At 43.5% G+C, this 27661-nt stretch overlaps 1 protein-coding gene across 2 annotated transcripts in view; it reads right to left on the bottom strand.

Annotated features, from left to right (window-relative positions):
* LOC135550924 (kin of IRRE-like protein 3) overlaps positions 1–27661 on the bottom strand; it is a 267107-nt gene that overhangs the window by 64148 nt on the left and 175298 nt on the right. For both annotated transcript variants that reach the window (XM_064982166.1, XM_064982167.1), the window contains 2 exons: positions 17058–17215; positions 12201–12351 (listed from right to left, as the gene is read on the bottom strand). In XM_064982166.1, coding sequence (XP_064838238.1) covers positions 12201–12351; positions 17058–17215 — 309 coding nt within the window. The remainder of the gene's footprint in view (positions 1–12200; positions 12352–17057; positions 17216–27661) is intronic.

Here is a 27661-nt window from a genome sequence, read left to right as displayed (position 1 = left end):
GAAGAGCTCAGTAACAGGGACGAGTGGGGTAATTATTGTTACCGTGGCTGTTTTTATTTACTGCTTTCCAATTACATGCAGCTCAACCATAATAGACAGCAGACTGGCAATGGTAAAACAACACTTTTATCTTTCAAAGAGAAAAAGTTTGACAGAAATGTTTGGGAGTACAAGCTACTGTTCAGGAGCAACAGCAGACAAAACAACAACACAGATAACAATTACAACTTAGACGCTTCAAAACATAACTATGTTAAACAAAAATGGCAGTTCTCATGGGAATCAAGAGCCTGTGCCTTTCAAAGTCAGTCCATATAGTATACCTCAGCCTGTCAGTTCCAACCGTCTTGAATTTAGGTTCTACGTTCAAAACAGCAGATAACTGAAGGCCGTATTTCTTATTAACAGTCAGATGCCTTATAATCAGGAAACACGTTTGCACGTCGGACAGATGTTCTATTCATAATGCTTGATGTTGCGGGATTCATATTTTCTTTGAAACACACCTGCAGAGTTTGCAAATTAGATAGCGAACAAAGAAGGATGGACTGGAATAGCAAAACAAATTAAAGTGAGTACACACACCTTATGAAAGCTAACACACCGTTTGAAAAGAGGGAAAGGTGGGGAACTGTATAATGAGAATGACTGGGAGAGGGGTCTTCGTGTCTTTATAAATAATATCCTGGAGGGGTCTTTTTTCTATGGGACCAGATGCAGATTCATAAATGCTTAGAATAAAATGCAGACTACAATATTCAATCCAAGGGCAGTCACTGTCACGGGGGGAGGGGGGGGGGGGGGCACTGTCACGCCCTGACCATAGAGAGCCCTTGATTCTCTATGGTGTTTAGGTCAGAGCGTGACTAAGGGGGGTTCTAGTCATTGGTTTTCTATGTTGTTGATTTTGAATGGTACCCAATTAGAGGCAGCTGGTAATCGTTGCCTCTAATTGGGGCATATTATTTTTTAACCATGATCGATGCTTGGCTGCCGTTTGATAAATAAAAATAATATTGGTCATATCCGCAATAATTGCATAATGTACAGTCGAAGTCGGAAGTTTACACACAATTAGGTTGGAGTCATTAAAACTAATTTTTCAACCACTCCACAAATTTCGGGTTAATAACAAACTACAGTTTTGGCAAGTCGGTTAGGACATCTACTTTGTGCATGACACAAGTCATTTCTCCAACAATTGATTACAGATAGATTATTTCAGTTATAATTCACTGTATCACAATTCCAGTGCATCAGAAGTTTACATACACTAAGTTGACTGTGTAGGTTAACAGCTTGGGAAATTCCAGAAAATGATGTCATGGCTTCAGAAGCTTCTGATAGGCTAATTGACATAATTTGAGTCAATTAGAGGTGTACCTGTAGATTTATTTCAAGGCATATCATCAAACGCAGTGCTTCTTTGCTTGACATCATGGGGAAATCAAAAGAAATCAGCTAATTGTAGACCTCCACAAGTCTGGTTCATCCTTGGGAGCAATTTCCAAACGCCTGAAGGTACCATGTTCATCTGTACAAACAATAGCACACAAGTATAAACACCATGGGACCACGCAGCCGTCATACCGCTCAGGAAGGAGAAGTGTTCTGTCTCCTAGAGATTAATGTACTTTGGTGTGAAAAGTGCAAATCAATCCCAGAACAACAGCAAAGGACCCTGTGAAGATGCTGGAGGAAACAGGTACAAAATGATCTATATCCACAGTAAAACGAGTCCTATATCGACATAACCTGAAAGGCCGCTCAGCAAGGAAGAAGCCATTGCTCCATAACCGCCATAAAAAAAGCCAGACTACGGTTTGCAACTGCACATGGGGACAAAGATCGTACTTTTTGTAGAAATGCCCTCTGGTCTGATGAAACAAAAATAGAACTGTTTGGCCATAATGACCATCGTTATGTTTGGAGGAAAAAGGGGGAGGCTTTTAAGCCGAAGCACACCATCCCGACCGTGAAGCACAGGGGTAGCAGCATCATGTTGTGGGGGTGCTTTGCTGCAGGAGGGACTGGTGCACTTCACAAAATAGATGGCATCACGAGGAGAGAAAATTATGTGGATATATTGCAGCAACATCTCAAGACATCAGTCAGGAAGTTGAAGAATGGTCGCAAGTGGGTCTTCCAAATGGACCATGATGCCAAACATACTTCCAAAGTTGTGCCAAAATGGCTTAAGGACTACAAGGTCAAGGTATTGGAGTGGCCATCACAAAGCCCTGACCTCAATCCTATAGAAAATGTGTGGGCAGAACTGAAAAAGCGTGTGCGAGCAAGGAGGCCTACAAACCTGACTCAGTTACACAAGCTCTGTCAGGAGGAATGGACCAAAATTCACCCAACGTATTGTGGGAAGCTTGTGGAAGGCTACGTGAAACGTTTGACCCAAGTTCAACAATTTAAAGGCAATGCTACCAAATACTAATTGAGTGTATGTAAACTTCTGACCCACTGGGAATGTGATGAAAGAAATACAAAATGAAATAAATCATTCTCTCTACTATTATTCTGGCATTTCACATTCTTAAAATAAATTGGTGATCCTAACTTACCTAAGACAGGGAATTTTTACTCTGATTAAATGTCAAGAATTGTGAAAAACTGAGTTGAAATTCATTTGGCTAAGGTTTATGTAAACATTCGACTTCAACTGTTTCTTTCCATAGCCCTATATAGACACACCCTATGGGTTTTAATAAAATCAACTAGGCTATATGGACAGAACTTGTATGATGCTTCAAGCATGCCGTTTGATTACACAATGAAGACACACAAATTATTTGAGAGGGAGTCAGAATAAAAAAAACTCCCAGACCCTCCATCTCCCACTGCTGTTGGCATTCACAGATTCTTCCATTATGCTCCTGACGTTGCTGTAACCTTTTACATTTGGAGTGCCAATTTATCTTACCGTTTATACCAATCTCCATGCCAGATACGATTATCATATTATCATATTATCTTGGAACAGTTTAATTTAATTCATAATAGTCTTTGTATCTCAAAATCATTGTCTGTGGTTAATCTATATTCTATCTAAATCTAGATGAAAATTATACAAATATATAAGTAACTTTTATTGCCATTTCCAACTGTGTAATAATAAGCTACAAAAAGCCAACCCAAAAACGTTGCGGCCTGCATTTGGAAAATATCCTGTTAAAAATAAATATCCAATAAATCACATTGGCTACACATGGCCTGTTTGCAACGATCATGGCCTGTTTGCAACGAACATTGTATCAACTATCAACTGGATCGCCCCAAAACTTGCGCTATAAAACTTTAAACATTGTATTAAATATTCGGGGCCCTCAGAGTTTTCCGAGCCAGTGAGCTCGGGACAGACACAGCTGTAGGCTATGTGTGCATGGGATAAGAAGCAATCAGTTTTTTTATGACCTTTCCACTAAATCAGAGCATTACATTTTTCCCTTTCATGCCGAGTGGTTATCGAAAGGGAGAGAGCTGGAAATATTGTTCAAATACTTTGAGGAACTATTGTCATTCTCAATTGATTCTAAAAACAGACATAGTTTATTTGCTGTTTGAGGTGAATAAAAAATATTTGAGAAGGTCCACAGCTCATTAGTGGTGGAGAGTTAAGACAATCAGAAATACTATCAGACATCCCCAAATGTGCATATTTGTCACAGATCCCTCCGGAAATGTGTCATTACGCACAACTGGTCCCTATTCCCATTGATTAGTAATTGTATAAATGTACCCTTTGTTCACCATTGTCCTGTCGGTTATTGTTCCCATGTCCGTTGGTCGTGTGAGCTTGTGCTGTGTTGTTTTGGCTTTCATGCCACTTGTATTGTGCAGAGGGTTACGGATTTTGCCCCGTGTGTTAATCATTGTGTGCATGTATGTTACGGGTCTTGCCCCGTGTATTTATTCGAGGTACTCCTCACTCTTTTATTTGGGTTTCAACCCTGTGTTTTGTATAGGTGTTTGTTTGGTCTTCGTGCCTTTACAGACACGCTGTAATTTGGGCTGAAAACCCCTATTACGCATTCCTGCGCCTGTCTCCTGATCCCGTTATACCATCATGACAGAATAATCGACCATTAAGGGAGACAGTGGGAATGGCCCGTCCGGCACCGCTGCAACTTCAGCAGCTGCAACTGGCCCGTCCGACGCCGGCACAACCAGTCCATCCACGCCGCCGAAACTGGTCCGTCCAACACCACCACAACTTCGGTAGCGGCAACTAGCCTGTCCAACGACACAACTTCAGCATCTGCATCGGGTCCTGATCGACCGCACTGCGTTCCTGTCATCATCCTCAGGGCTGGTGCAACGCGTCGGGGGGGGTACTGTCATTACACAAACCTGGTCCCTATTCCCTATTGATTAGTAATTGTATAAGTGTGCCCTTTGTTCACCATTGTCCTGGCGATATATTGTTCCCATGTCCATGTCGTGTGAGTAACTGTGCTGTGTCTTGGCTTTCGTGCAATTTGTATTGTGCAGATGATTACGAGTTTCGCCCCGGTGTATTTTTTCGAGGTACTCCTCGCTCTTTTGTTTGGGTTTCAAACCTGTGTTGTTGTTTTTTTTACCCCTTTTTCTCCCCAACTTTGTGGTATCCAATTGTTTAGCAGCTACTATCTTGTCTCATCGCTACAACTCCCGTATGGGCTCGGGAGAGACGAAGGTTGAAGGTCATGCGTCCTCCGATACACAACCCAACCAAGCCGCACTGCTTCTTAACACAGCACACATCCAACCCGGAAGCCAGCCGCACCAATGTGTCGGAGGAAACACTGTGCACCTGGCAACCTTGGTTAGCGCGCACTGCGCCCGGCCCGCCACAGGAGTCACTGGTGCGCGATGAGACAAGGATATCCCTACCGGCCAAGCCCTCCCTAACCTGGACGATGCTAGGCCAATTGTGCGTCGCCCCAAGGACCTCCCGGTCGCGGCAGGTTACGACAGAGCCTGGGCGCGAACCCAGAGTCTCTGGTGGCTGTCTCTCCGTCTCATCCCTACAGGTGCTCCCGCCTGTCAAACGCTGCCAGAGTGTTCCTCCTGCCCAGCGCTGCTAGAGTCTCCCGTCTGTCCTGAGCTGCTAGAGTCTCCCGTCTGTCCTGAGCTGCTAGAGTCTCCTGTCTGTCCTGAGCCGTCAGAGCCGCCAGTCTGTCCTGAGCCGTCAGAGCCGCCAGTCTGTCCTGAGCCATCAGAGCCGCCAGTCTGTCCTGAGCCGTTAGAGCCGCTAGTCAGCCAGGAGCTGCCAAAGCCGCCAGTCAGCCAGGAGCCGCCAGAGCCGTCAGCCAGCCAGGAGCCGCCAGAGCCGTCAGCCAGCCAAGAGCCTCCAGAGTCGTCAGCCAGCAAGGAGCCGCCAGAGCTGTCAGCCAGCCATGACCTGCCAGAGCCGTCAGTCAGCCAGGAGCTGCCAGAGCCGTCAGCCAGCCAGGTGCTGCCAGAGTTGTCAGCCAGCCAGGAGCTGCCAGTGCCGCCTGTCACGCCGGCGATGCCGGAGTCGCCCTCCTGTCTGGAGCAGACAGAGCCGCTCCTCAGTCCAGAGGCGCCTTTCTGTCCAGTGGCGCTCTCTATGATGATCTTCAGTCCGGGGCCCGCTGCGAGGGTCCCTGCTCCTGAGGCGCCACCTAAGTGGGCCAAGACTGAGGTAGAGCAGGGTCCACGTCCCCGGACTGACTTCCCACGTCCCCCACGGCATTCACAACACACTGCGCTTTGGTCCGCTTCTTACGACGATCGTGACATGGAGGAAAAACTAATACCTGAAGTTAGTGAGTTAGTTAGCTAACGTTAGCCAGCTAACGTTATCCAACTTTTGGCTAGTGCTAACTGGCGAAAACTAGCCAATTTAATTTACTTCTGTTGAAATGGGACAAAAAGGCTACAAAACATTTCCGTACACACAACAGCTGTTAGAAACTACTATCTGGCAGATAGCTTGAGGCTAGCTGAACTGGCTGTGGTAGGTACTAGCTAGCTAACTAGTTAATTCTCTTCAGACAGAACTTCATTCGAGAGTGGATGAAACATTAGCTAACATTACATGTCAGTTACACTACTAGCTCAGCACTGGGAATACACGTCTAACAGCTGCTTGCCAGCTACATCAGTCAAATAAAGAGCAGCCAGTTTCTGCTCTGCTTGCTTTACAACTCTGAGAACAAGCACAACACAGAGACAGCAGCGCTGTGCTGGTCAGAAGCTTTTGCGTTCACACAGCCTAAATCCAGCCGGCTGAAATCGCCAAACAGCCTACCCGACAGCTCGGAGGCATTCGCATGGTCCTAAAGCACAGCGATGCCGCTTTTTTTGTATCACAGTGCAATGATACAACTGGTGGGACAACATGTTTATTTTAGAATGTGGGGGGTTCATGTCCCCCTCATCCCCAGTGAAAGTTGCGCACACATTGGATTTATGCATCAAATTGTAGACGGCTTGACAGAAATGGTAACAGAAGATGAATGTTGAACTTTTGTTGCACACGTATCCAGATTATGCTTCATACCATTTTGCGCAATGATGCTGTAGGTGTGTTCGAGTCGTTAGCTGCTTAAACTATGCAGTAACAATGGATACTTTTTGGTACATAACTCAAATATTTCAACACAAATGATAACTTATTGGGAGCCAAATTGTACATAGTGATGATTGTGTCAATAATTCTCAAAGAAGCAGGAGTGTAATTACAAATCAATTAGAATAGCTAACTAACTACCTGCTTATAAAATAACCCTGTATGCTCATTTCTACTGCATAGATCATCATCACAGATATCCAGGTGGTCAGGAACACATTCAAATGGACAGAGCTAAGAGAAATATGATAATGCTCCATTGGAACACCCCTGTGAGCAGTGAGAGATTGCCTGACATGATTGGTTTCGCCAACTTGATGGACCCCGTGCTAACCCACCTCCCCAATGTCTGCCTTCTGCCCAATGCATTCTGAGGCATGTGTCTGTGTGTGTGCGTCTCACACCACCTGCCATCACCACCCAAACTGACAGCTGCCTCTCATCAATATTAACTGGCTACTGTGACAGTATGGCGCCCCTGGTGGCAGTCTGTGGTTCCCTGAGGACCTCCAGGAGCATCATGGCCTATCCACCTCACCGTGCTCTGTTATCACTTATTCATCCAACACCTGTTCCCACCCCCTCACTCTGACCTGCTGAGGTGGGGTGCCTGTGGCCTGTAGCTTATTGCTGGCTTTCCACTCCCCCCTTCAACAATCCACCCCTCCCTTTGCTACTGTATGTGATGCAAAGTGGAACGAGAGACGCATATAGGGGAGAAATCAGTTGGGCTAATGCTAAGCGCTAAAGGCAGACCCATCGCTCAAGCTCTTCTCGATCTGTTATGGCGGGGGGATCGGCTCTCACTTTTGCATCCTGAGGAGAATTAATTCCAACAGCTTTGGCATTCCAATAGAGAGTGTATTGTTCAACCACTGTTGGTGTATTGGGGGGGAGTCCTCAACTCTGCACTGGTGCAGTTCATTCCCATCAAACGTGCTCCACTTACGATCGGTATCAGATTCACCTTATTACCCAAATTGATTCAAGGACATACAGCAACTATAGCTCCAGTGTTGCTGCATCTGCCCTCTACTCTATATATTTATTTTATTTCAGGCTACTCAAGGCTACCCAGATAGAAAGAGCTAGGGCAGAATCAAACATTTGTTTTCATACAGCAGTTGACTTGCGTAAGGAGAGGAAAAAACGGCGCCATTGTTTTGCTTGACAAAACGATTAGCCCCTCTCTGACAGTGCACACAGCAACGGCTAATCGGTTAGCGCTTTCGTTTCTGTCTCTCCCCGTGCCCAGGCTTGGGGAAAGGATTCCTTTTGGATGACACACAAAAAAATATAAAGAATGCACTAGGAAGAATGGAGCTGTCAAGAGTAATGGATCCTTGAATAGTATTTTCTGCTTTATTAGTCATACTTAATAGCTTTGAAGGAGCTATGAGGGATGTGAAAGGCCTTTGTTTGAAATCCATAGCTTATGGCAAATGATTTTTGTGATCAAATAATATCATCTGACAATTGAATTTCGTACAGAGGGGGCCCATTTTTCACTATTCGGAAGGAATCTCTTATGATGGTATTTTGTTTAGTGGCAGGGCGAGCTCCAGAAAGAAAAAAAGAGAAGCACACACAGTGGCAACACACACAGCAAGAATAAAATGGCAAACACTAGCATTGACTTTCATTGGCTAAGACTGTGACATTGTTAATCTTCATCAAATGCATTATCTCTTTCATTGTGCTTCCAGACCAATTTTCCTTTGAATGGGAAGTGCTGCATTTCATTGAATTCACATTTCAACAATGTTTGTGAAAACCCAGCCATGGACAACGGAATTAATATGGATCAATCTGGCATACTCCAATAAGTAATGTTGAGAAATATTGGAAATATTGGGTTAGCACGTGCAATGTTGGGGTAGAATTCTGCAGTAGAAATAGGATAAATAGGGTATTTCAATGGTCAGATAGATAGACCAATGGATGAGTTTTGGAACAAGAGCTTCTTCTCTCACAGATCAATATAACATTATAGCCAGATATCAACTGTTTGTTGTGAATGAATAGTATGTACACCATATATACAAAAGTATGGACACCCCTTCAAATAAGCGGATTTGGCTATTTCAGCCACACCCATTGCTGACAGGTGTGCACACTTGAGTACACAGCCATGCAATCTCAATAGAAAAACATTGGCAGTATAAGGGCCTTAATGAAGAGCTCAGTGACTTTCAGAGTGGCACCGTCATAGAATGTCATCTTTCCAACAATTTCTATCCTGCTAGAACTAGAGAAGAACACTACCTGCCCCAATACCTGCCCCTGACTGCCCTTGACCAGCACAAAAACATCCTGTGGCGTACTGCATTAGCATCTAATAGCCCCCGCGATATGCAACATCTCAGGGAAGTTAGGAACCAGTATACACAAGCAATTAGGAAAGCGAAGGATAGCTTTTTCAAACAGAAATATTCATCCTGTAGCACAAACTCCCAAACGTTCTGGGACACTGTAAAGTCCATGGAGAATAAGAGCACCTCCTCCCAGCTGCCCACTCCACTGAGGCTAGGAAACATTGTCACCACCGATAAATCCACGATAATTGACCATTTCAATAAGCATTGTTCTACGGCTGGCCATACTTCCAACCTAGCTACCCCTACCCCGGTCAACAGCACTGCACCCCCCACAACTTGCCCAAACCTCCCCAGCTTCTCCTTCACCCAAATCCAGATACCTGATGTTCTGAAAGAGCTGCAAAATCTGGACCCCTACAAATCAGCTGGGCTAGACAATTTCGACCCTGTCTTTCTAAAATGATCGCCGCAATTGTTGCAACCCCTATTATTAGCCTGTTCTTCAAACTATTAAGGGAGGTAAGAGTCTCCAGCTTTAGTGATTTTGCAGTTCGTTCCAGTAATTGGCAGCAGAGAACTGGAAGGAGATGCGGCCAAAGGAAGAATTGGCTTTGGGGGTGACCAGTGAGATATTCTTGCTGGAGCTTGTGTTACGGGTGGGTGCTGCTATGGTGACCAGTGAGCTAAGAAACCTAGCAGAGACTTGTTGATGACCTGGAGCCAGTGGGTTTGCCGACGAGTGAGGGCCAGCCAACGAGAGCATACAGGTTGCAGTGGTGGGTAGTATATGGGGCTTTGGCGATAAAACGGATGGCACTGTGATAGACTGCATCCAATTTGCTGAGTAGAGTGTTGGAGGCTATTTTGTAAATGACATCGCCAAAGTCGAGGATCGGTAGGATGGTCAGTTTTACGAGGGTACTGTATGTTTGGCAGCATGAGTGAAGGGTGCTTTGTTGCGAAATAATCCGATTCTAGATTGAATTAATCTCTCTGGGATAGGTGTGACATTAGCGTCCCACATGGCCAAAATCCAGTGAAAATGCAGAGCGCCAAATTCAAATAAATTACAATAAAAATTTTACTTTCAAGAAATCACACATGCAATACACCAAATTAAAGCTACACTTGTTGTGAATCCTGCCAACGTGTTAGATTTTAAAAAGGCTTTACGGCAAAAGCAAACCATGCTATTATCTGAGGGTAGCGCCCCAGCAAACATATTTCAACCCTCCAGGCACAACACAAAACGCAGAAGTAAAGATATAATTCATGCCTTACCTTTGACAAGCTTCTTCTGTTGGCACTCCAATATGTCCCATAAACATCACAAATGGTCCTTTTGTTCAATTAATTCCGTCAATATATATCCAAAATTTCAAATTATTTGGCGTGTTTGATCCAGAAAAACACGCGCAACATAACTACAAAATTTCTCATGAGTAATCTGTAAGCTTTGTCCAAACATTTCAAAGTACTTTCCTTATAAAACTTCAAGTATTTTTTAACCTAAACAATCGATAAAATTGAAGACAGGATATACTGTGTTCAATACCGGAGCAAAACAAAGTGGAACGTGCTTTTCAGGTCACACGCCTCTATCAAAGAGTACACTTCCCTCTTGCCTCATTCTGGACAGTGTTCCTTCTTCATTTCTCAAAGGAAAAACCTCAACCAATTTCTAAAGACTGTTGACATCCAGTGGAAGCGATAATTGCAAGAAATTGCAATTGCAAGAAAGTTGCTTAAGAAATCTGGATTCCCAATGAAAACCCATTGAAAAGAGAGTGACCTCAAAAAAACAAAAATTCTGAATGGTGTGTCCTTGGTGTTTCGCCTGCCAAATAAGTTCTGTTATACTGTCACAGACCTGATTCAAACAGTTTTTGAAACTTCCAGAGTGTTTTATATCCTAATGTACTAATACTATGCATATCTTAGCTTCGGCCAGATTTATACAGAATGGTGTCATCTGCGTAGAGGTGGATCAAAGGATTACCAGCAGCAAGAGCGACATCATTGATGTATACAGAGAAGAGAGTCGGCCTGAGAATTGAACCCTGTGGCACAAGGATAGAGACTGCCAGAGGTTCGGCACAACAGGCCCACCGATTTGACACACTGAGCTCTATCAAAGAAGTAGTTGGTGAACCAGGTGAGGCAATCATTTATAAGTCTTTGCTAGGTAAAGCGCCGCCTTATGTCAGCTCACTGGCACCATAGCAGCACCCACCCGTACCAGCTGGTATATTTCACTGGTCACCCCCAAAGCCAATTCCTCCTTTGGCAGCCTTTCCTTCCAGTTCTCTGTTTCCAATGACTGGAATGAATTGCAAATATCACTGAAGCTGGAGACTCATATCTCCCTCACTAACTTTAAGCATCAGCTGTCAGAGCAGCTTACATATCATTGCTCCTGCACATAGCCCATCTGTAAATTGCCCATCCAACTACCTCATCCCCATATTGTTTTTTGTTGTTGTTTTTTTGCTCTTTTGCACCCCAGTATCTCTACCTTCACATTCATCTTCTGCACATCTATCGCTCCAGTGTTTAATTGCTAAATTGTAATTATTTTGCCACTATGGCCTATTTATTGCCTTACCTCCCTAGTCTTATCTAATTTGCACAAGCTGTATATATAATTTTTCTACTGTATTATTGACTGTACGTTTGTTTATTTGGTGGTTGAGGACTAATGGGCGTTTTTTTTCACGGTTCAAGCTAGGCCCCTTAGTTCAAGTGAAGAGAAATTTTAACGCTACAGAATTAAATTACATTCTAGATGATTCTGTGATTCCAACTTTGTGGCAACAGTTGGGGAAGGCCCTTTCCTGTTTCAGCATGACAATGCCCCAGTACACAACGTGAGGTCCATACAGAAATAATTTGTGATCGGTGTGGAAGAACTTGACTGGCCTGCACAGAGCCCTGACATCAACTCTATCGAACACCTTTGGGATGAATTGGAACACTGACTGCGAGCCAGGCCTAATCGTCCAACGTCAGTGCCCAATCTCAGTAAATCTCTTGTGGCTGAATGGAAGCAAGTCCCTACAGCAATCTTCCAACATCTATTGGAAAGCCTTCCCAGAAGAGTGGAGGTTGTTATAACAGCAAAGGAGTGCCCATGACTTTGGAATGAGATGCTCGATGAGCAGTCGTCTACATACCTTTGATCGTGTAGTGTAAGTTTTCACACTGTGCACCCCCCACCCCAGATCTGTCTTGACTTTTGCTTCCAAACACCATAGAATAGATAATTTATGGTGTTAGTCATGGGACGCTGTACTCACGTTGGATATCGATGGTGACGACAGCATCTTTACCGTTGGGCGCTGCCTTGTTTGAAGCCCGACAGGTGATCCGTTGGCCTGTCTCGATGTTGGAGGCAGAGAGGTAGAGTGTGCTGACTGTGCTCTCCCTTCGCCCATCCCGTAAAAGTGTCTGAGGAATCATTAAAAGACCAAAGATTATCACTAGCTATTACAGTTACAAGATGTCTTACTTTCATTACATTTGCCTTGTGTTCATTTAGCATTTTTATCCAGTGTGACGAGTAACTAAGGTAGACAACCACATACCACATACCACATATCACAGCCATGCAAGTACAATCTTCTACAATACACTATGTATTGTCATGACTGTCCTGATCAGGTCAGGTTACAGGGGACCACAACCCTACAGATCATCTCTCAACCCCAATAGAGGAGGAGAGATCTAGGAGTCTGAAGATGTGGGGGTTTTATGACACCTCATGCCCCTGGTAAATCTCAGGCCACAGACAAATTCCTTTGTCCTGTTACTATGGAGAACCAGCCTCAGAACATTAAACATGGAATAAAGGGACTTTGGAACAATGGCTTCCGTCAGCCACAATGGTGGTCATGACGATAGATGGAATTTGAAAATATGTCATTTTTGTTTTGTTATTAAAGGTTAATAGATGACGTTATTACATATTACAAAAACATTTTAACATGAAGAGTTTCCCTAGTATATGCTTGATGTTTATACATTGTACGTTGCGGGGAAAATGTCCAAATCAAAGGGATTGTTTTGGGGAAGATGAAATGTTAAGTTAGTTGCCAAAAATTGGATTTGAGTAATATCTGTACCTTGCCTCATTAACTTGGTACGCCCAGAGAATTGCCCTAAAGGCAGCTACGCCCACTTCTGACCCAAGGGTATAAAACCTGTGAGTATAGAATTTACAGCAGGACTACGTGACCCCAGCTGCAGCCAGGTCTAAAAAAGTCAACGAACCCAGAACGCAACGCAAGTTTGAGGACAAAGAAATCCTTTCCTACCCAAGCTACGGATGACAAGCTGTGTCTAAGCGGGTGAATTCAAGTCGAACCACCTAGCCTCTAAAGGGTTTCACTCCTATGCTGCGAGCTCTGAGCTACAGAGCTGTCTGTCCTCAGAAGACCCCTTCCAGAGAAAAGGGTGAGGGAACAGACTCCTAAGCCAAAAAGGACACTGACATCGGGAGGACGAGCAGGGAGGTGCGCAGGAGAAGTGCGTCATCGAACAGCGGAAAGGTCCACGCAGAGAATCCTCGGAGATCATCCTCACGTAATTACATCATTATATTCTGACCCATAAGAGCGGCAGTTTGGGGCAAGGCTAGGGTTAGAATAACATAGCTGACAAATTCACTCAAATGTATATTTCTCTTGTGTACTTTCTTTTTTCTCTCTCTTTTGAAATCCTCTTTGTGGGTAACACGTGCCATAGTGTGTTGGCCCGTTATACTAAGCTTTAATCAATAGCCTATAATGTGTTTTGTCTATGTGTATCTTTTATCATCATTTTAGCCTTTTAGTAAATAAATATTAAACTAAGATTGGTGTGGTACGAATTCATTAGTGAGACCCGGGTCCGTGCAGATTCACGGGCTATACAACGTTCAGAACGAGATTGGTAGAGGTAACAGGTTAATTAGCAGCTGTTGTAAAATCGATATTCGTATATTCTTTGAGTTAATTTAGGAAATAGAAACTCAATAAAAACTAGTTTTCCCATGGTGCCCCAGGTCAATGAGTTAATAATTGCTTGATTCAGTTAATCACGCAATTAGAAACTTGTAATCATTCGATGAGCAACAGTCGTCACATTAACTAATACAGCGTCACGAAAGTATGTAGGGAGCATTAGGTTTACAGTACATCATGCAATGTTTGTACTGTATGACCTATTTAAAAAAAAAATTATATCACCTTTATTTAACCAGGTTGTCTAGTTGCGAACAAGTTCTCATTTATAACTGCGACCTGGCCAAGATAAAGCATAGCAGTGTGAACAGAAAACACAGAGTTACACATGGAGTAAACAATTAACAAGTCAATAACACAGTAGAAAAAAAAGAAAAAAAGAAGAGTCTATATACATTGTGTGCAAAAGGCATGAGGAGGTAGGCGAATAATTACCATTTTGCAGATTAACACTGGAGTGATAAATGATCAGATGGTCATGTACAGGTAGAGATACTGGTGTGCAAAAGAGCAGAAAAGTAAATAAATATAAACAGTATGGGGATGAGGTAGGTAAATTGGGTGGGCTATTTACCGATAGACTACGTACAGCTGCAGCGATCGGTTAGCTGCTCAGATAGCAGATGTTTGAAGTTGGTGAGGGAGATAAAAGTCTCCAACTTCAGCGATTTTTGCAATTAATTCCAGTCAAAGACAGCAGAGAACCGGAACAAAAGGCGGCCAAATGAGGTGTTGGCTTTAGGGATGATCAGTGAGATACACCTGCTGGAGCGAGTGCTACGGGTGGGTGTTGCCATCGTGACCAGTGAACTGAGATAAGGTGGAGCTTTACCTAGCATGAACTTGTAGGTGACCTGGAGCCAGTGGGTCTGGCGACGAATATGTAGCGAGGGCCAGCCGACTAGAGCATACAGGTCGCATTGGTGGGTGGTATAAGGTGCTTTAGTAAGAAAACAGATGGCACTGTGATAAACTGCATCCAGTTTGCTGAGTAGAGTATTGGATGCTATTTTGTAGATGACATCGCCGAAGTCGAGGATCGTTAGGATAGTCAGTTTTACTAGGGTAAGTTTGGCGGCGTGAGTGAAGGAGGCTTTGTTGTGGAATAGAAAGCCGACTCCAGATTTGATTTTAGATTGGAGATGTTTGAGTCTGGAAGGAGAGTTTATAGTCTCGCCAGACACCTAGGTACTTATAGATGTCCACATATTCTAGGTCGGAACCATCCAGGGTGGTGATGGTAGTCGCGCGTGCGGGTGCAGGATTTTGCACATTTTTTCCATAAATCTCATGTATGTCTTGCCCTGACTTACATAGTAATATCATAGTAGTTACATATTTGGAATTACATCGTTATAGAGTTTATTGGTATACATCATTGACAGATTTGTGATATCATACGCAGGTTAGCATTTCTCATTATGAATCTGATTCAGGGGGCAGCTCTTTAGAGTGGTCACTAGCTGGCACAGCCATAAAGTCATATGATCTGATTTGAAACCTAACCCTAAACTTAACCCTAACCTTAACCACAAGGATAACCCTAATATCTAACCCTAACCTTAAATACATTTTTGTTTTCATGAACCTGTACAATATTTAGACTTTGTAGCTGGCCTATTTAGTGGAAATTGCTTAGTTCTGCCTCCAGGACAAGACTCATCCCAATTCACGTCAACCTGCATGTCATACTGGACAGATGGGATCAGTCGTCTATCTGCCTTCTCAATCTGCATGCCTTGATATGCCACGTCAAGTCATGATATGACTCAAAGTATGTGAATCCAAAACCCAGACTCATCTTTAGATAAAGATGAAACATATTGATTCTCTGTCTCCAAAATATTTGTTTATGATGCATTTAAATGAAGCTGTTACCAGACTAAGAAGAATCAAAAGGACTTTACATCCTAACAGTGTGACATGTAAATAATATGACATGATGTATGCCAGGTAGCCAAGCAGTTAAGAGCATTGGGCCCGTAACTGAAAGGTTGCTGGTTTGAATCCCCTAACTGACTACATTAAAAATCTGTCGATGTGTCCTTGAGCACTTAACCCTAATTAATCCTGTAAATTGCTCTGGATATGAGCATCTGCTATATGATGTAATCAGTATCAAATGTGATACATATTAAATATGCTATACAGATGTTGATACTAAGTACTTACAAAGTAACTATACACTGCCCCTCCAAATCCTGATACAATAATATACACGTCTAAGTGGCTTGCCTCTGTCTAATTTATGGGTTTATATTGAGTGAAGGGAGCGCTCTCCAGTGGGTTTGTTTGAGTTAGACTCACCCTGGAACAAGCAAGACTACACTGCGAGATTGTCATGGGGCCGCTTCTTTAAATGCGCCTCTCACTTTCTCTGTTTCCTACCCAGGGCTGACAAAGTGAACAAATTGCCCAAGAACACATCCATAATGTAGAGTGATGGAATGCTTTCTCTTTTTTCGTCATGTTGAAAGTGCGACGTGAGTGCTCCATCTTGCCCTGTGGATCAAATTAAAAATCTCAGCTGTCATTAAATTGACAGAGCGAGGCCTTTTTTAGGACAGCTGTGTGGAGGAAGAGAAAAGTGAATGCAGCAGCAGAGAGGAAGATAGGAAGAGGGGGAAGGATTCCTCCAATTGAAGGTGGAGAGAGCACACCTCTTATCAAGGGCCAAAGGACACATTTGAAGTGCACAATCAATTTATTGATGCAAACTTAATTTGAGTGTGTGCACTTTTTAGAGTTTAAGAGTTTTTATAGTTTTCAGCTAAGGTGTTGAGTTGACATTTGCTGCAGTTACGATCAGAGCACCCCCCTGAATTCTCTACATTGGTGTCAGAAGAGGGGTCATCAAAGGCATGCCTGGGCATGAGGGACTTGAGATAAAGAAGTGTGGGGCACTATTTTTGTAGGAAGGGGATAGAGTAGCGAACTTAATCCAGCTTGAATTTCTTGGTGTAATGGCTAAGCTGTTCAGTTGGCAGTCGTTGGACCCAGGTTTGAGTCCCGGTCGGGGCTACCCATGAATTCGCTCCAATACGTACAATTAGAGCTGTCCTTTTGAAAGAGTCAGGTCAGCACAGAGATCAATCAAAACTAGCCCAAACCACACCTACAGGGAAATTATAAAACTGGGGCGGGGACAAATACCTTAGAGTACATGGCGCCATTCAGGACCTGCCCGTTGCGGATCCAGATGATGGAGGCAGCAGGCTTGGCATTGTCGGCGTGGCATGTCAAGTTGAGGGGGTCACCGGCTCTTAGACTCACCACGGGAGCCCCCATAATCACAGGGTCTTCAGGGGGAACTGTGGGGGATGATAAAGATGGATTTAGTTCAATTGCATTGCATTCTGTAAAATGTGTACAGTTGTAGAGCAGTTAAAGGCTTAGTAGTTCACCGAAATTACATATTGGTTTTCTTACCATGTAAGCAGTTTATGGACAAGTTAAACAGCAATCCTTGATTCATTTAGTTGACCTGGCCAATATTTGCCCCTAAACCAACGCAGGTGTACAAGGAAATCAATATGTTGTTTTGCAATTTCAATTAACTGTCAATTTAAGAGGCATTGCTATGCCATTGTATGCCAACTCAGGTTAACACCTCTGACGTTTCAGTCTGATACAAAAATCTAGAATAAAATACGCTTAGTTTCTGAGCAGCATGGAGGCTGCATTAGGTAAATTCACCATAGTGCATATCAAAATATTGTACGCCATATTTGTTTTCAACAAGTAGCCTACATTTCAAATACACATGAATTGGTAAGAATATGTTTACACTTTGTGTTGCATAGAGGTTATACACCATCATCCTCACCCTTGCTGCTGCTTTGTGTGATCTCTTCCCACTGGGCACACACTGGTTGAATCAAAGTTGTTTCCACGTCATTTCAATGAAATTACGCTGAACCAAAGTGGAATAGACATTGAATTGATGTCTGTGCCCAGTGGGGTTCTGACGCTTCTCACAGGTGAGCGATGACATATTGAGGCAAAAGAGGAAGCAGAAACTGGAGAGTCTGCCTCCGTTCATGCAGGAGAAACGGGGGAACAAAAGAAAGAAAGGAAGGCAGAGAGGAAAGAAGGTAGCTAGTTGGGGAGAGCTTGGCCGAATCCAAGCTTGTGAATGGCACTGATTACTTTCTTGTTTGAAACCAGCTCTGATCACCCTCAATTTTATTCAAACTCCAGTGAATTATTGATTGAGCACTCAGCTCATTAGAGAGCAGATCTGGAGCAAGCCTGAATCAAAGGCAACATGCAGCTGGCACATCCTGAGTGCTTGGAAGAAAGAGAGTGAGGGAGAGAGAGAAAGCAGCATATGTAGATGCTCTCTCCCTCACTCCTTGACACGCTTAATATGCACTTCCATGCACTTCATATGTAACATATTACCTGAAACAGATACAAAACAAGGCATATCATCATCACCACCACCTCAATTCCATACTTACACATTGTTCACCACTACCGTCGCCTTCCACCACCTCTACTGCCTTTGCTGCATTCACTTCATTAGCGTCATACATTTTCCTTCCCTCCCATGGGTAATTCAGACGAGAGGTACAGTACAGCTTGCTAGCTCGCCACATGCAGACAAACGGCGGCAGCAGCAGGAGAGTTAAAGTGAAGAGAATTTGATGAAGGTGGAGTTCGAGGGAGCTAGCTGGCTTCATTAGGGCCTGGACTTGGCCCCTTTGCTCATTACTCATCCCTCACAGTTGGGGGAGAACTGATTAGAGCCCTGGCTAGCGCTTTCACCTTTGTCAGCCATATTTGTTCAGCACAGTTACATTGCGACTCGTAGAGCAAGAGATCACTTCTGACTTCTGGGTGGCCAGAGGAGTCAGAGAAGGTAGAATGGAATTCTCCAAAGAGGCGTCTAACTGTTGTGAGAGTGACTGTGCTGCAGCCAATACCACTTCCGTTCTTATCGTCCACAATACGGCCATTGAAAGGATGACAGTTCCACAGTGAACAATACCGTTCCACAGTGGCAAAGTGCTTTATGAGCAATGTTGGTCTATCTTTTTTTAGGTCCTCATATCTCCTCGCACATTGTCAACTTTGCTCGGTTCAAATCAGTGTGTGAAGAAGAAGGATATTGTAATTTATCTGATAGTGTTACCTATCTAGAACTGATCAAGTTTCCCTCCAGTTTGAGGAACCGTGGAGCTATGAGTCTGAATGGTTGTTCGTCTAACCCCCCATAAATATAAGAGGAAATATCAGTGAACTTGTTTTCAGAGAAATGTTAAAAGAAGGGTGGAGAATGGGAGAGGAAAGAATGGAGAACCCAATACGTATTGAAAGGCCACAATGAGATATTATAGGGCGCATCAAAGAGTCATTCAACTTTACAGCTTTGAAGTAGTTCCAATGAAAGCTTATTCATCAAAAGAATACTAAAAGCGACTTTCAAAGGGAAAATAATGAATGAATACTGTTAAGTTAGGAAGAATTTAAAAAGTGAAAGAGTAAATACTGAAAGGTTTCAACAACCTTCACCTTGACCAAAATCTGCATATTGCATTTTTTTCATCTTTTACAATCTGAATATGAAGTCATTGCATGAATATACGAAATGTTAAAAGTGAAACATCACTCACAGCTTGAACGGATACAGTGAGAATAAATGGTCACATTTTGGAATTGTAAGTCACTTGAAGTCATTTCATGAAGGTGATGCAATGGTGGAGTACCAGACAGGAGTTATATATCTTTAAAAAGAAACAGTACTCTAAAATCAAGTCATGATGAGGCAATTCCCTGAGTTTTCCTCCCTGAGTTTCCACGGTAATTATGCCATCTCTATCTTACTGGGGGACTAGATTTGTTATTGTTTGTTATTGACAAGGATCAGATTGTAAAACACTGGTTGCCCTGTGTTGTACTGCGAAGTTGGAAGAACATTTTTCTTCACACATTTTTATTTCTTCCCTAATGAGAAAAGCGAGAAGGCAATCATGTCAGGTTGGCAAGCTGCATTTGGTTTGCTTTCAATCTCTCTTGGACTATGTCCCAAATGGCACCATATTCCCTATTTAGTGCACTACTTTTGATCAGGGCCCAAAAAGCTCTGTTCAAAAGTAGTGCACTATACAGGGGAAAGGGTGCCATTTGAGAAGCAGCCTGGATGCTGTGAATAATTCAAGGAGCTCCTTTCTGTTCTGACTGGTGCAATACAGGAGGACCATTTTCAATATCTCTCGCACTGTGATGCTAAATCAAGACACACTACAGCTGTCACTGGCACAACATATCACAAACAGGCACATTTACATTATTATCTGAGCACTAAACAAGCCGTTACTGGTAGCCATCTGTCCTTTCCTGCCTGCCTGCCTGCCTCTTTGTGCTGTCGGCTTCCTTTTCTCAGCCTAAGTCCTAAATGGCATCCCATTCCTTACTAAAGTGCACTACTTTTGGGAATAGGGAATAGGGTTCCATTTGGGACACAACCTCAGACTTGTTATGAGCTGGCACCGGGAGATGCCAACAACACACACTTTGAGTGTGTGAACCAGCGAAGCAACAGGCCTTGGGGGTGTGAACCAGCAAAGCAACAGTCCCTGGAGGTGTGAACCAGCTAAGCAACAGGCCTTGGAGGTGTGAACCAGCTAAGCAACAGGCCTTGGGGCCCATAAAGATCCTACTAAATCCCTAATTCTATGTTGGGTGCTCTGCATAAAATCCTGACCAGTGCAGTGAGTTCACCATCCCACCTTCCCAGGTCTTGTGTTGTGTTAACAAGTCGTTCATCATGTCAGAGCTGAGGGCACAGGTCGGCATTTTTGCATTGGGACTGCAAAGAAGCTAATACCGTGTGACTCATTACATGGGCCAAATTTACATCAACAGTGATGTTTGGCCTTCAAAGCCAAGTTAGACCTCAGAGAGAAAGACAGAAGTAGAGGGAGAGAAAAGGAGGAGGTGAGAAGAGGGAGAGAATGGGGGGGAAGAGAGAAACACATGAGGGCCTTCTCTCCAGTAACCCCACAGAGGCTCAACCCATCATCATTACCGACATGTTTGTGAATGTGGCATGGTCTAATGGTTCCAAATTGATGATTTAACGTGGCCAGTCAATAGATTTCTCATGAGCTGGCCGACACAGAGGCGGACTAATCACCCCCTACTTTAATTACTGTCGCTGGGTGCTGCTCCTCTCTCCTCCTTCTCTCTCTAACCTTCTCTCTCTCTTTCTCTCTATCCACGCTAGGGCTTGGTTCTTTGTCATGGAATTACATTCTCTTTCTCTACGCTTCATTCACTGACCCCTTGGGATGGACCAAAGTCCTTCAGTTCTGCAGATGGGGAAAGGAGGGAAAATATAGCAATTTAATTTTAGAAAAAAACAGAGGGGAAGGGCAGCTTGGAGAAAATGTGACCCATTTTCAACTGTACCTGGATCTTGTTTTGAGATCTTAACATGCCTGTCTCGAAGGAATTGGCGGCCGGGGTGGATTAATCACCTTCATGGCGGGTTCACTGGCGGTACCACGTTTGTGCCTTTGCCATCGCCCTCTCACTTTTGGAACGTTAAGATGGATGACTTAATCAAATGTCTTCTTCACGTCAGCTGTTTGGATGCACTCAGCACACATTTTCTGAAATCTCAGTATATCCTTCTTGAAAGTTCTCTCCCTCCTCTTGAAGCTGGAATCCTTAATGTTGAAACTGCCATGTCCGTTTGCGATATTACAACAACAAAGTAGTTACTGGGAAGAAAGAACAGTTTTTTTCCATTCGGACTTCATCGCTAGAATGATAAAATAGCAGCATATACAGTGGGGCAAAAAATATTTAGTCAGCCACCAATTGTGCAAGTTCTCCCACTTAAAAAGATGAGAGAGGCCTGTAATTTATCATAGATACACTTTAACTATGACAGACAAAATGAGAAAAAAAATCCAGAAAATCACATTGTAGGATTTTTAATGAATTTATTTGCAAATGATGGTGGAAAATAAGTATTTGTTCAATAACAAAAGTTTATCTCAATACTTTGTTACATACCCTTTGTTGGCAATGACAGAGGTCAAACGTTTTCTGTAAGTCTTCACAAGGTTTTCACACACTGTTGCTGGTATTTTGGCCCATTCCTCCATGCAGATCTCCTCTAGAGGAGTGATGCTTGGGGCTGTTGCTGGGGAACACGGACTTTCAACTCCCTCCAAATATGTTCTATGGGGTTGAGATCTGGAGACTGGCTAGGCCACTCCAGGACCTTGAAATGCTTCTTACGAAGCCACTCCTTCGTTGCCCGGGCGGTGTGTTTGGGATCATTGTCATGCTGAAAGACCCAGACACATTTAATCTTCAGATTTTCACTCAAAATCTAACGATACATGGCCCCATTCATTCGTTCCTTTACATGGATCAGTCGTCCTGGTGCCTTTGCAGAAAACAGACCCAAAGCATGATGTTTCCACCCCATGCTTCACAGTAGGTATGGTGTTCTTTGGATGCAACTCAGCATTCTTTGTCCTCCAAAGACGACGAGTTGAGTTTTTACCAAAAAGTTCTATTTTGGTTTCATCTGACCATATGACATTCTCTCAATCTTCTTCTGGATCATCCAAATGCTCTCTAGCAAACTTCAGACGGGCCTGGACATGTACTGGCTTAAGCAGGGGGACACATCTGGCACTGCAGGATTTGAGTCCCTGGCGGCGTAGTGTGTTACTGATGATAGGCTTTGTTACTTTGGTCCCAGATCTCTGCAGGTCATTCACTAGGTCCCCCCGTGTGGTTCTGGGATTTTTGCTCACCGTTCTTGTGATCATTTTGACCCCACGGGGTAAGATCTTGCGTGGAGCCCCAGATCGAGGGAGATTATCAGTCTTGTATGTCTTCCATTTCCTAATAATTGCTCCCACAGTTGATTTCTTCAAACCAAGCTGCTTACCTATTGCAGATTCAGTCTTCCCAGCCTGGTGCAGGTCTACAATTTTGTTTCTGGTGTCCTTTGACAGCTCTTTGGTCTTGGCCATAGTGGAGTTCGGAGGTGACTGTTTGAGGTTGTCGACAGGTGTCTTTTATACTGATAACAAGTTCAAACAGGTGCCATTATTAATACAGGTAACGAGTGGAGGACAGATGAGCCTCTTAAAGAAGAATTTACAGGTCTGTGAGAGCCAGAAATCTTGCTTGTTTGTCGGTGACCAAAAACTTATTTTCCACCATAATTTTCAAATAAATAAATTAAAAATCCTACAATGTGATTTTCTGGATTTCTTTTCTCATTGTTTCTGTTTTAGTTGCAGTGTACCTATGATGAAAATTACAGGCCTCTCTCATCATTTTAAGTGGGAGAACTTGCACAATTGGTGGCTGACTAAATACTTTTTTTGCCCCACTGTACGCAGCATTTGTTTTTACCTTGATGTGTGACGCTCCCCTAGAACTCCCCACCTCTGCTTAGTCAACAAAACTAAAACAATAACAATGGCTGTTGAGCAGTAGAGTGGTGCTGTTCCCCCTACTATGGATCTTTAAGGCTTTTCCCTCCACTTTCCCCGCGTTGATCTATGCCACTGTAGCCATTCACTAGCTTAGAAAGGGCCCACCCTGGGGCATTTGGTCCGAAATAGAATGACAATTACTTTGCCGTAAACAAATCAATTGAAATCTAATTGAACGAGTGAGTACTATGTCGCCACCGCCAACAAATGACACTACAGGAGATCGGCAATACAATTCAGCAGTACATTTGTGTCTCTGCGGGTCATAGCAGGGTGACTTGCCAGAGTTTGCCTGTCACACCGTCACACCGTGCCTTAGTGAATGTTCCCTCCCCAGATAAGAGAGATGCCACTGAAGTTAATTAAACTGTGCTTAATTTATATGGGAATGTAACAGGTCCCAGAGCCCAAGATAAGGAACAATTATAAGGAACAATATGTTTCACCGCTCTGGCTGGAGACTCCTGAGGGGCACAGTGTCAACTGATGCACAGGCAAGAGGAGAAAGTAGGAGAATTAAGACATTATTTCAGTCTCTCATGAAGGTAAGGATTTGTTGTGAAAAATACAAAGCAGGGAGAAAAAGACAGAGAAAGACTTGTGGCCATGCATCCCCTCCCTCCCATGTGAATCCATGACAGATGTAAAGCAATTATCAATTTATTACTGCAAAAGACATTTATAGGTGTCAACTGACATTAGCCAAGTTTTAATTAGGAGGAAAATGAATAATCTGTTTTACCGGTTTTATCCTTAAAAACATTACAATGACATCAGATTGTATTACTGTTGATGATATCTGGAAATATGCATGTACACCATAGCCCATCTACAATTGCTAGCTCCAATTCTGACTTGCGCTCTGATATCTGCATCACTGATTTCTGCTCTCGTAAAATCCTGGGTTTTCTGAATGTTAACACTAGAAGCTTATTACCTAAAATGGATAAATTGAAAGTATGGATTCACAGCTCCAATCCAGATGTGTTGGTCATTACTAAGAAATGGATAAGAAAGAGTGTTTTGAATGCTGCTGTTAACCTTTCTGGTTATAAACTTTTTCGACAAGACAGATATTCCAAAGGTGGGGGAGTGGCAATCTTTACCAAGGATCACCTTCAGTGCTCTGTTGTCTCCACCAAGACTGGCCCCAAACAATTCTATTTGCTGGTTAAGCATTAAACTTTCAAATAGCTCTTTGTTGACTGTTGCGGTGTGTTATCGTCCTCCATCAGCTGCCCATGTCCCTTAATGTCGATGATGTGGTTGTTACTGACAATAAGCACATGGCTGATCTCTTTAATCACCATTCATTAAGTCAGGATTCCTATTTGGCTAAGCCATGCCTCCTTGCCCGTCCAACATTTCCTCATCTCCCACCTCTTCTAATGTGACTATCCCCGATGCTTCTCCCTCTTTTTCCCTGCCCACTACAACGTTTCTCCCTGCAGGCAGTCACTGAGTCTGAGGTACTAAAGGAGCTCCTTAAAACCAGTTGGATATAGGGGGCACTCTTTTAATTTTTGGAGAAAAAAACGTTCCCGTTGTAAACAAGATATTTTGTCACTAAAAGATGCTCGACTATGCATATAATTGACAGCTTTGGAAAGAAAACACTCTGACGTTTCCAAAACTGCAAGGATATTGTCTGTGAGTGCCCCAGAACTAATGCTACAGGTGAAACCAAGATGAAATTTCATACAGGAAATGCCCCAGATTTTGAATGCGCTGTGTTCCAATGTCTCCTTATATGGCTGTGAATGCGCAAGGAATGAGCCTACACTTTCTGTCGTTTCCCAAGGTGTCTGCAGCATTGTGACGTATTTGTAGGCATATCATTGGAAGATTGACCATAAGAGACTACATTTACCAGGTGTCAACTGGAAAAGGATGGATTGGGTTTACCTGCGTGCCTACATAAGGCTGCTAATCAAAGCGGGTGTGTATAGGTCCCGAGGCGAGGCTACATGTAGACTCTGGGATACATAGAGTACAAGGGCAATTTTCCATGCCATGATGCCACTGAAAGTCTTTCACACTTTCTCAAGAATGCTACGATATGATAACCGTGAGTCAAGACCTGCAAGACGTGTGAGAGACAAACTGGCGGCCAGAAGAGAGGTCTGGGAGAAGTGGGTGGAGTGTCTGCCATACCTCTACAACCCTGGGCCTGAAGTAACAGTGGATGAGCAACTGGTTCCATTCAGAGGTACATTTTTATTTTCATATCTGTAATTTAAGGGATTTTCACTGTTAATTGTATTATGAATTGCTGTAATATCATTGATTTACAGGTTTGTTTTCTGTGAGACTGATACTAATTATCTCTTTTGTCAAAAGGTTGCTGTCCTTTCTGGCAGTATATGCCCAGCAAGCCAGCAATCCAGCTACACTTGGAAGTCCAGTGGAGGCTCGGAGAAGAACCAGGGGCTGTGGGTTGTGCTTGACATGACAGATGGACTGAGGGGGCATAATATCACGTGTGATAATTTCTTCACTTCTTATGAATTCAGCCTGCAGCTCCTGAAGAGGGATATCGCCATGTTTGGCACAGTTAGAAAGAACAAGCCTGTGCTCCCCTGCACTCCAAGCAACAAGGGGGAGAGAGGCCTTCTCATCAAAGTTTGTCTTCACCCCCACAACCAGTCTAGTTTCTTACCTCCCAAAGAGGAACAAGAATGTGGTCCTCCTGAACACACTGTACAAAACGCCTGAGATTAGTGATCGTGAGGACAGGAAGCCAGCCATCATCCTAGACTATAACCACAACAAAGGAGGCGTGGACAACCTGGGCAACCCGCTGGCCCCTGGTCATCTTCCATAACATCACTGATGTGTCCTCATACAATGCTTTCGTGATATGGAACAAGATCAAACCTACCTGGATGCCTGATAAGCGGAACAAGATGAGGGTGTTCCTGGAGCAGCTGGGAAAGGCACTTGTAAACCCACACATTCAAAGAAGGGAGCGCCTCCCCCACACAGCAGCCTCTTTTCCTGAACCCCCTGAGGCTGCAGCTGGGGCAGGGAATAGGAGGAGATGCTAATTCTGCCCCCCAAAGATTGACAGTATAACAAATACTATGTGCTGCACATGTGAGAAATACACCTGCAAAGTCCCTGCACACACACTTGCATACTGTCCTACAGTGGTTCCTCCTTTAAAAGTTACTTAGAGGTACACAGAGTCATGGCTTCATTGCTCCAGACCACCGCAGGGGAGAGTTAGAGCACTCATTATGAATTTGGGAACCCACCTGTCACCAGCAACAGGTGGCATAACGTCAAATTCGTCATTGGAACCAATCATGTTGATGTTATGCCACCTGTCGCTGGTGACTTTCTTCAGCAAAGATGTCTGACAAAAACATTATGGTGGAAGCAAATGTAGGTAATTATTACGTCATAACGAGTCAAGCAAAACATTTACAATTGAGAGGAATATGTTAGTTAATGCAGAAACGATTGTGCATATTATTTTGCCATAAAGTTCATTCACGAAAATCGCTATTTAGCAAGTTATTTTTCAGTCATATCCAATACCAGGTGTATCAAACTCCATTCTTTGAATGATTCTGTGTCTGCACATATGTATTACAATTATACACTTCAACAGTGTTTACCTCTCCTGCTCCTGGGACATCAATGGTTTCACATTCTAACTATGCAATAGACAAGAAACATGACTAGAAATAAGTAAAGGCTGATTTGTAATTCATATATACTGAAAAAAACAGTACACTCCACTTCCTATGCATATCTACCTCCTTTCATCTGCATTAATCTGAGGAGGTTCTCCCAGCCATGTGGACGATTGAAAACAGGGCAGCAAAGTCTGTTTGTCACCAGAGCGGTTTAGAGCATATTACTATTTGCCAGACCTTCATACAAACTTGCTATGGTGAATTCCTGACGCACAACCGAATAGTGCTGCCATGTCCTGCCAACACACCCACAAGCGAGCCACTCAGGCGGAGAATGATGCATGGAAAAGGGCGAGGATCGAGATGGGAGTAACAATCCAGGCTATTTGCTCTGAGACCGGCATAATAATGTAATGAAACAAGCAGGGAGCAGGTTTCAAACCCTCAACATTCTAGCCCGAAGTCCAACACGTTGTCAACTGTGCCCAAGTGTATTAATTGGGGTTGGGGCCGATTGTGGCTAAAAACACTATCAATTGGAATCAATTGGACAGGGGAAAAGTATTATTATTAGCTTTTCACAATTGTAGCAGGCTGTGAATTCTGCTAACAATGTTTCTAGAATGGGCTATTAGCT

The sequence above is a fragment of the Oncorhynchus masou genome, chromosome 12 (genome assembly GCF_036934945.1).
Source record: "Oncorhynchus masou masou isolate Uvic2021 chromosome 12, UVic_Omas_1.1, whole genome shotgun sequence".
In the NCBI taxonomy this organism is placed as follows: Eukaryota; Metazoa; Chordata; class Actinopteri; order Salmoniformes; family Salmonidae; genus Oncorhynchus; species Oncorhynchus masou.
Note: the sequence above shows the minus strand (reverse complement) of the source record. Positions and strands in the feature narration are given on the sequence as shown.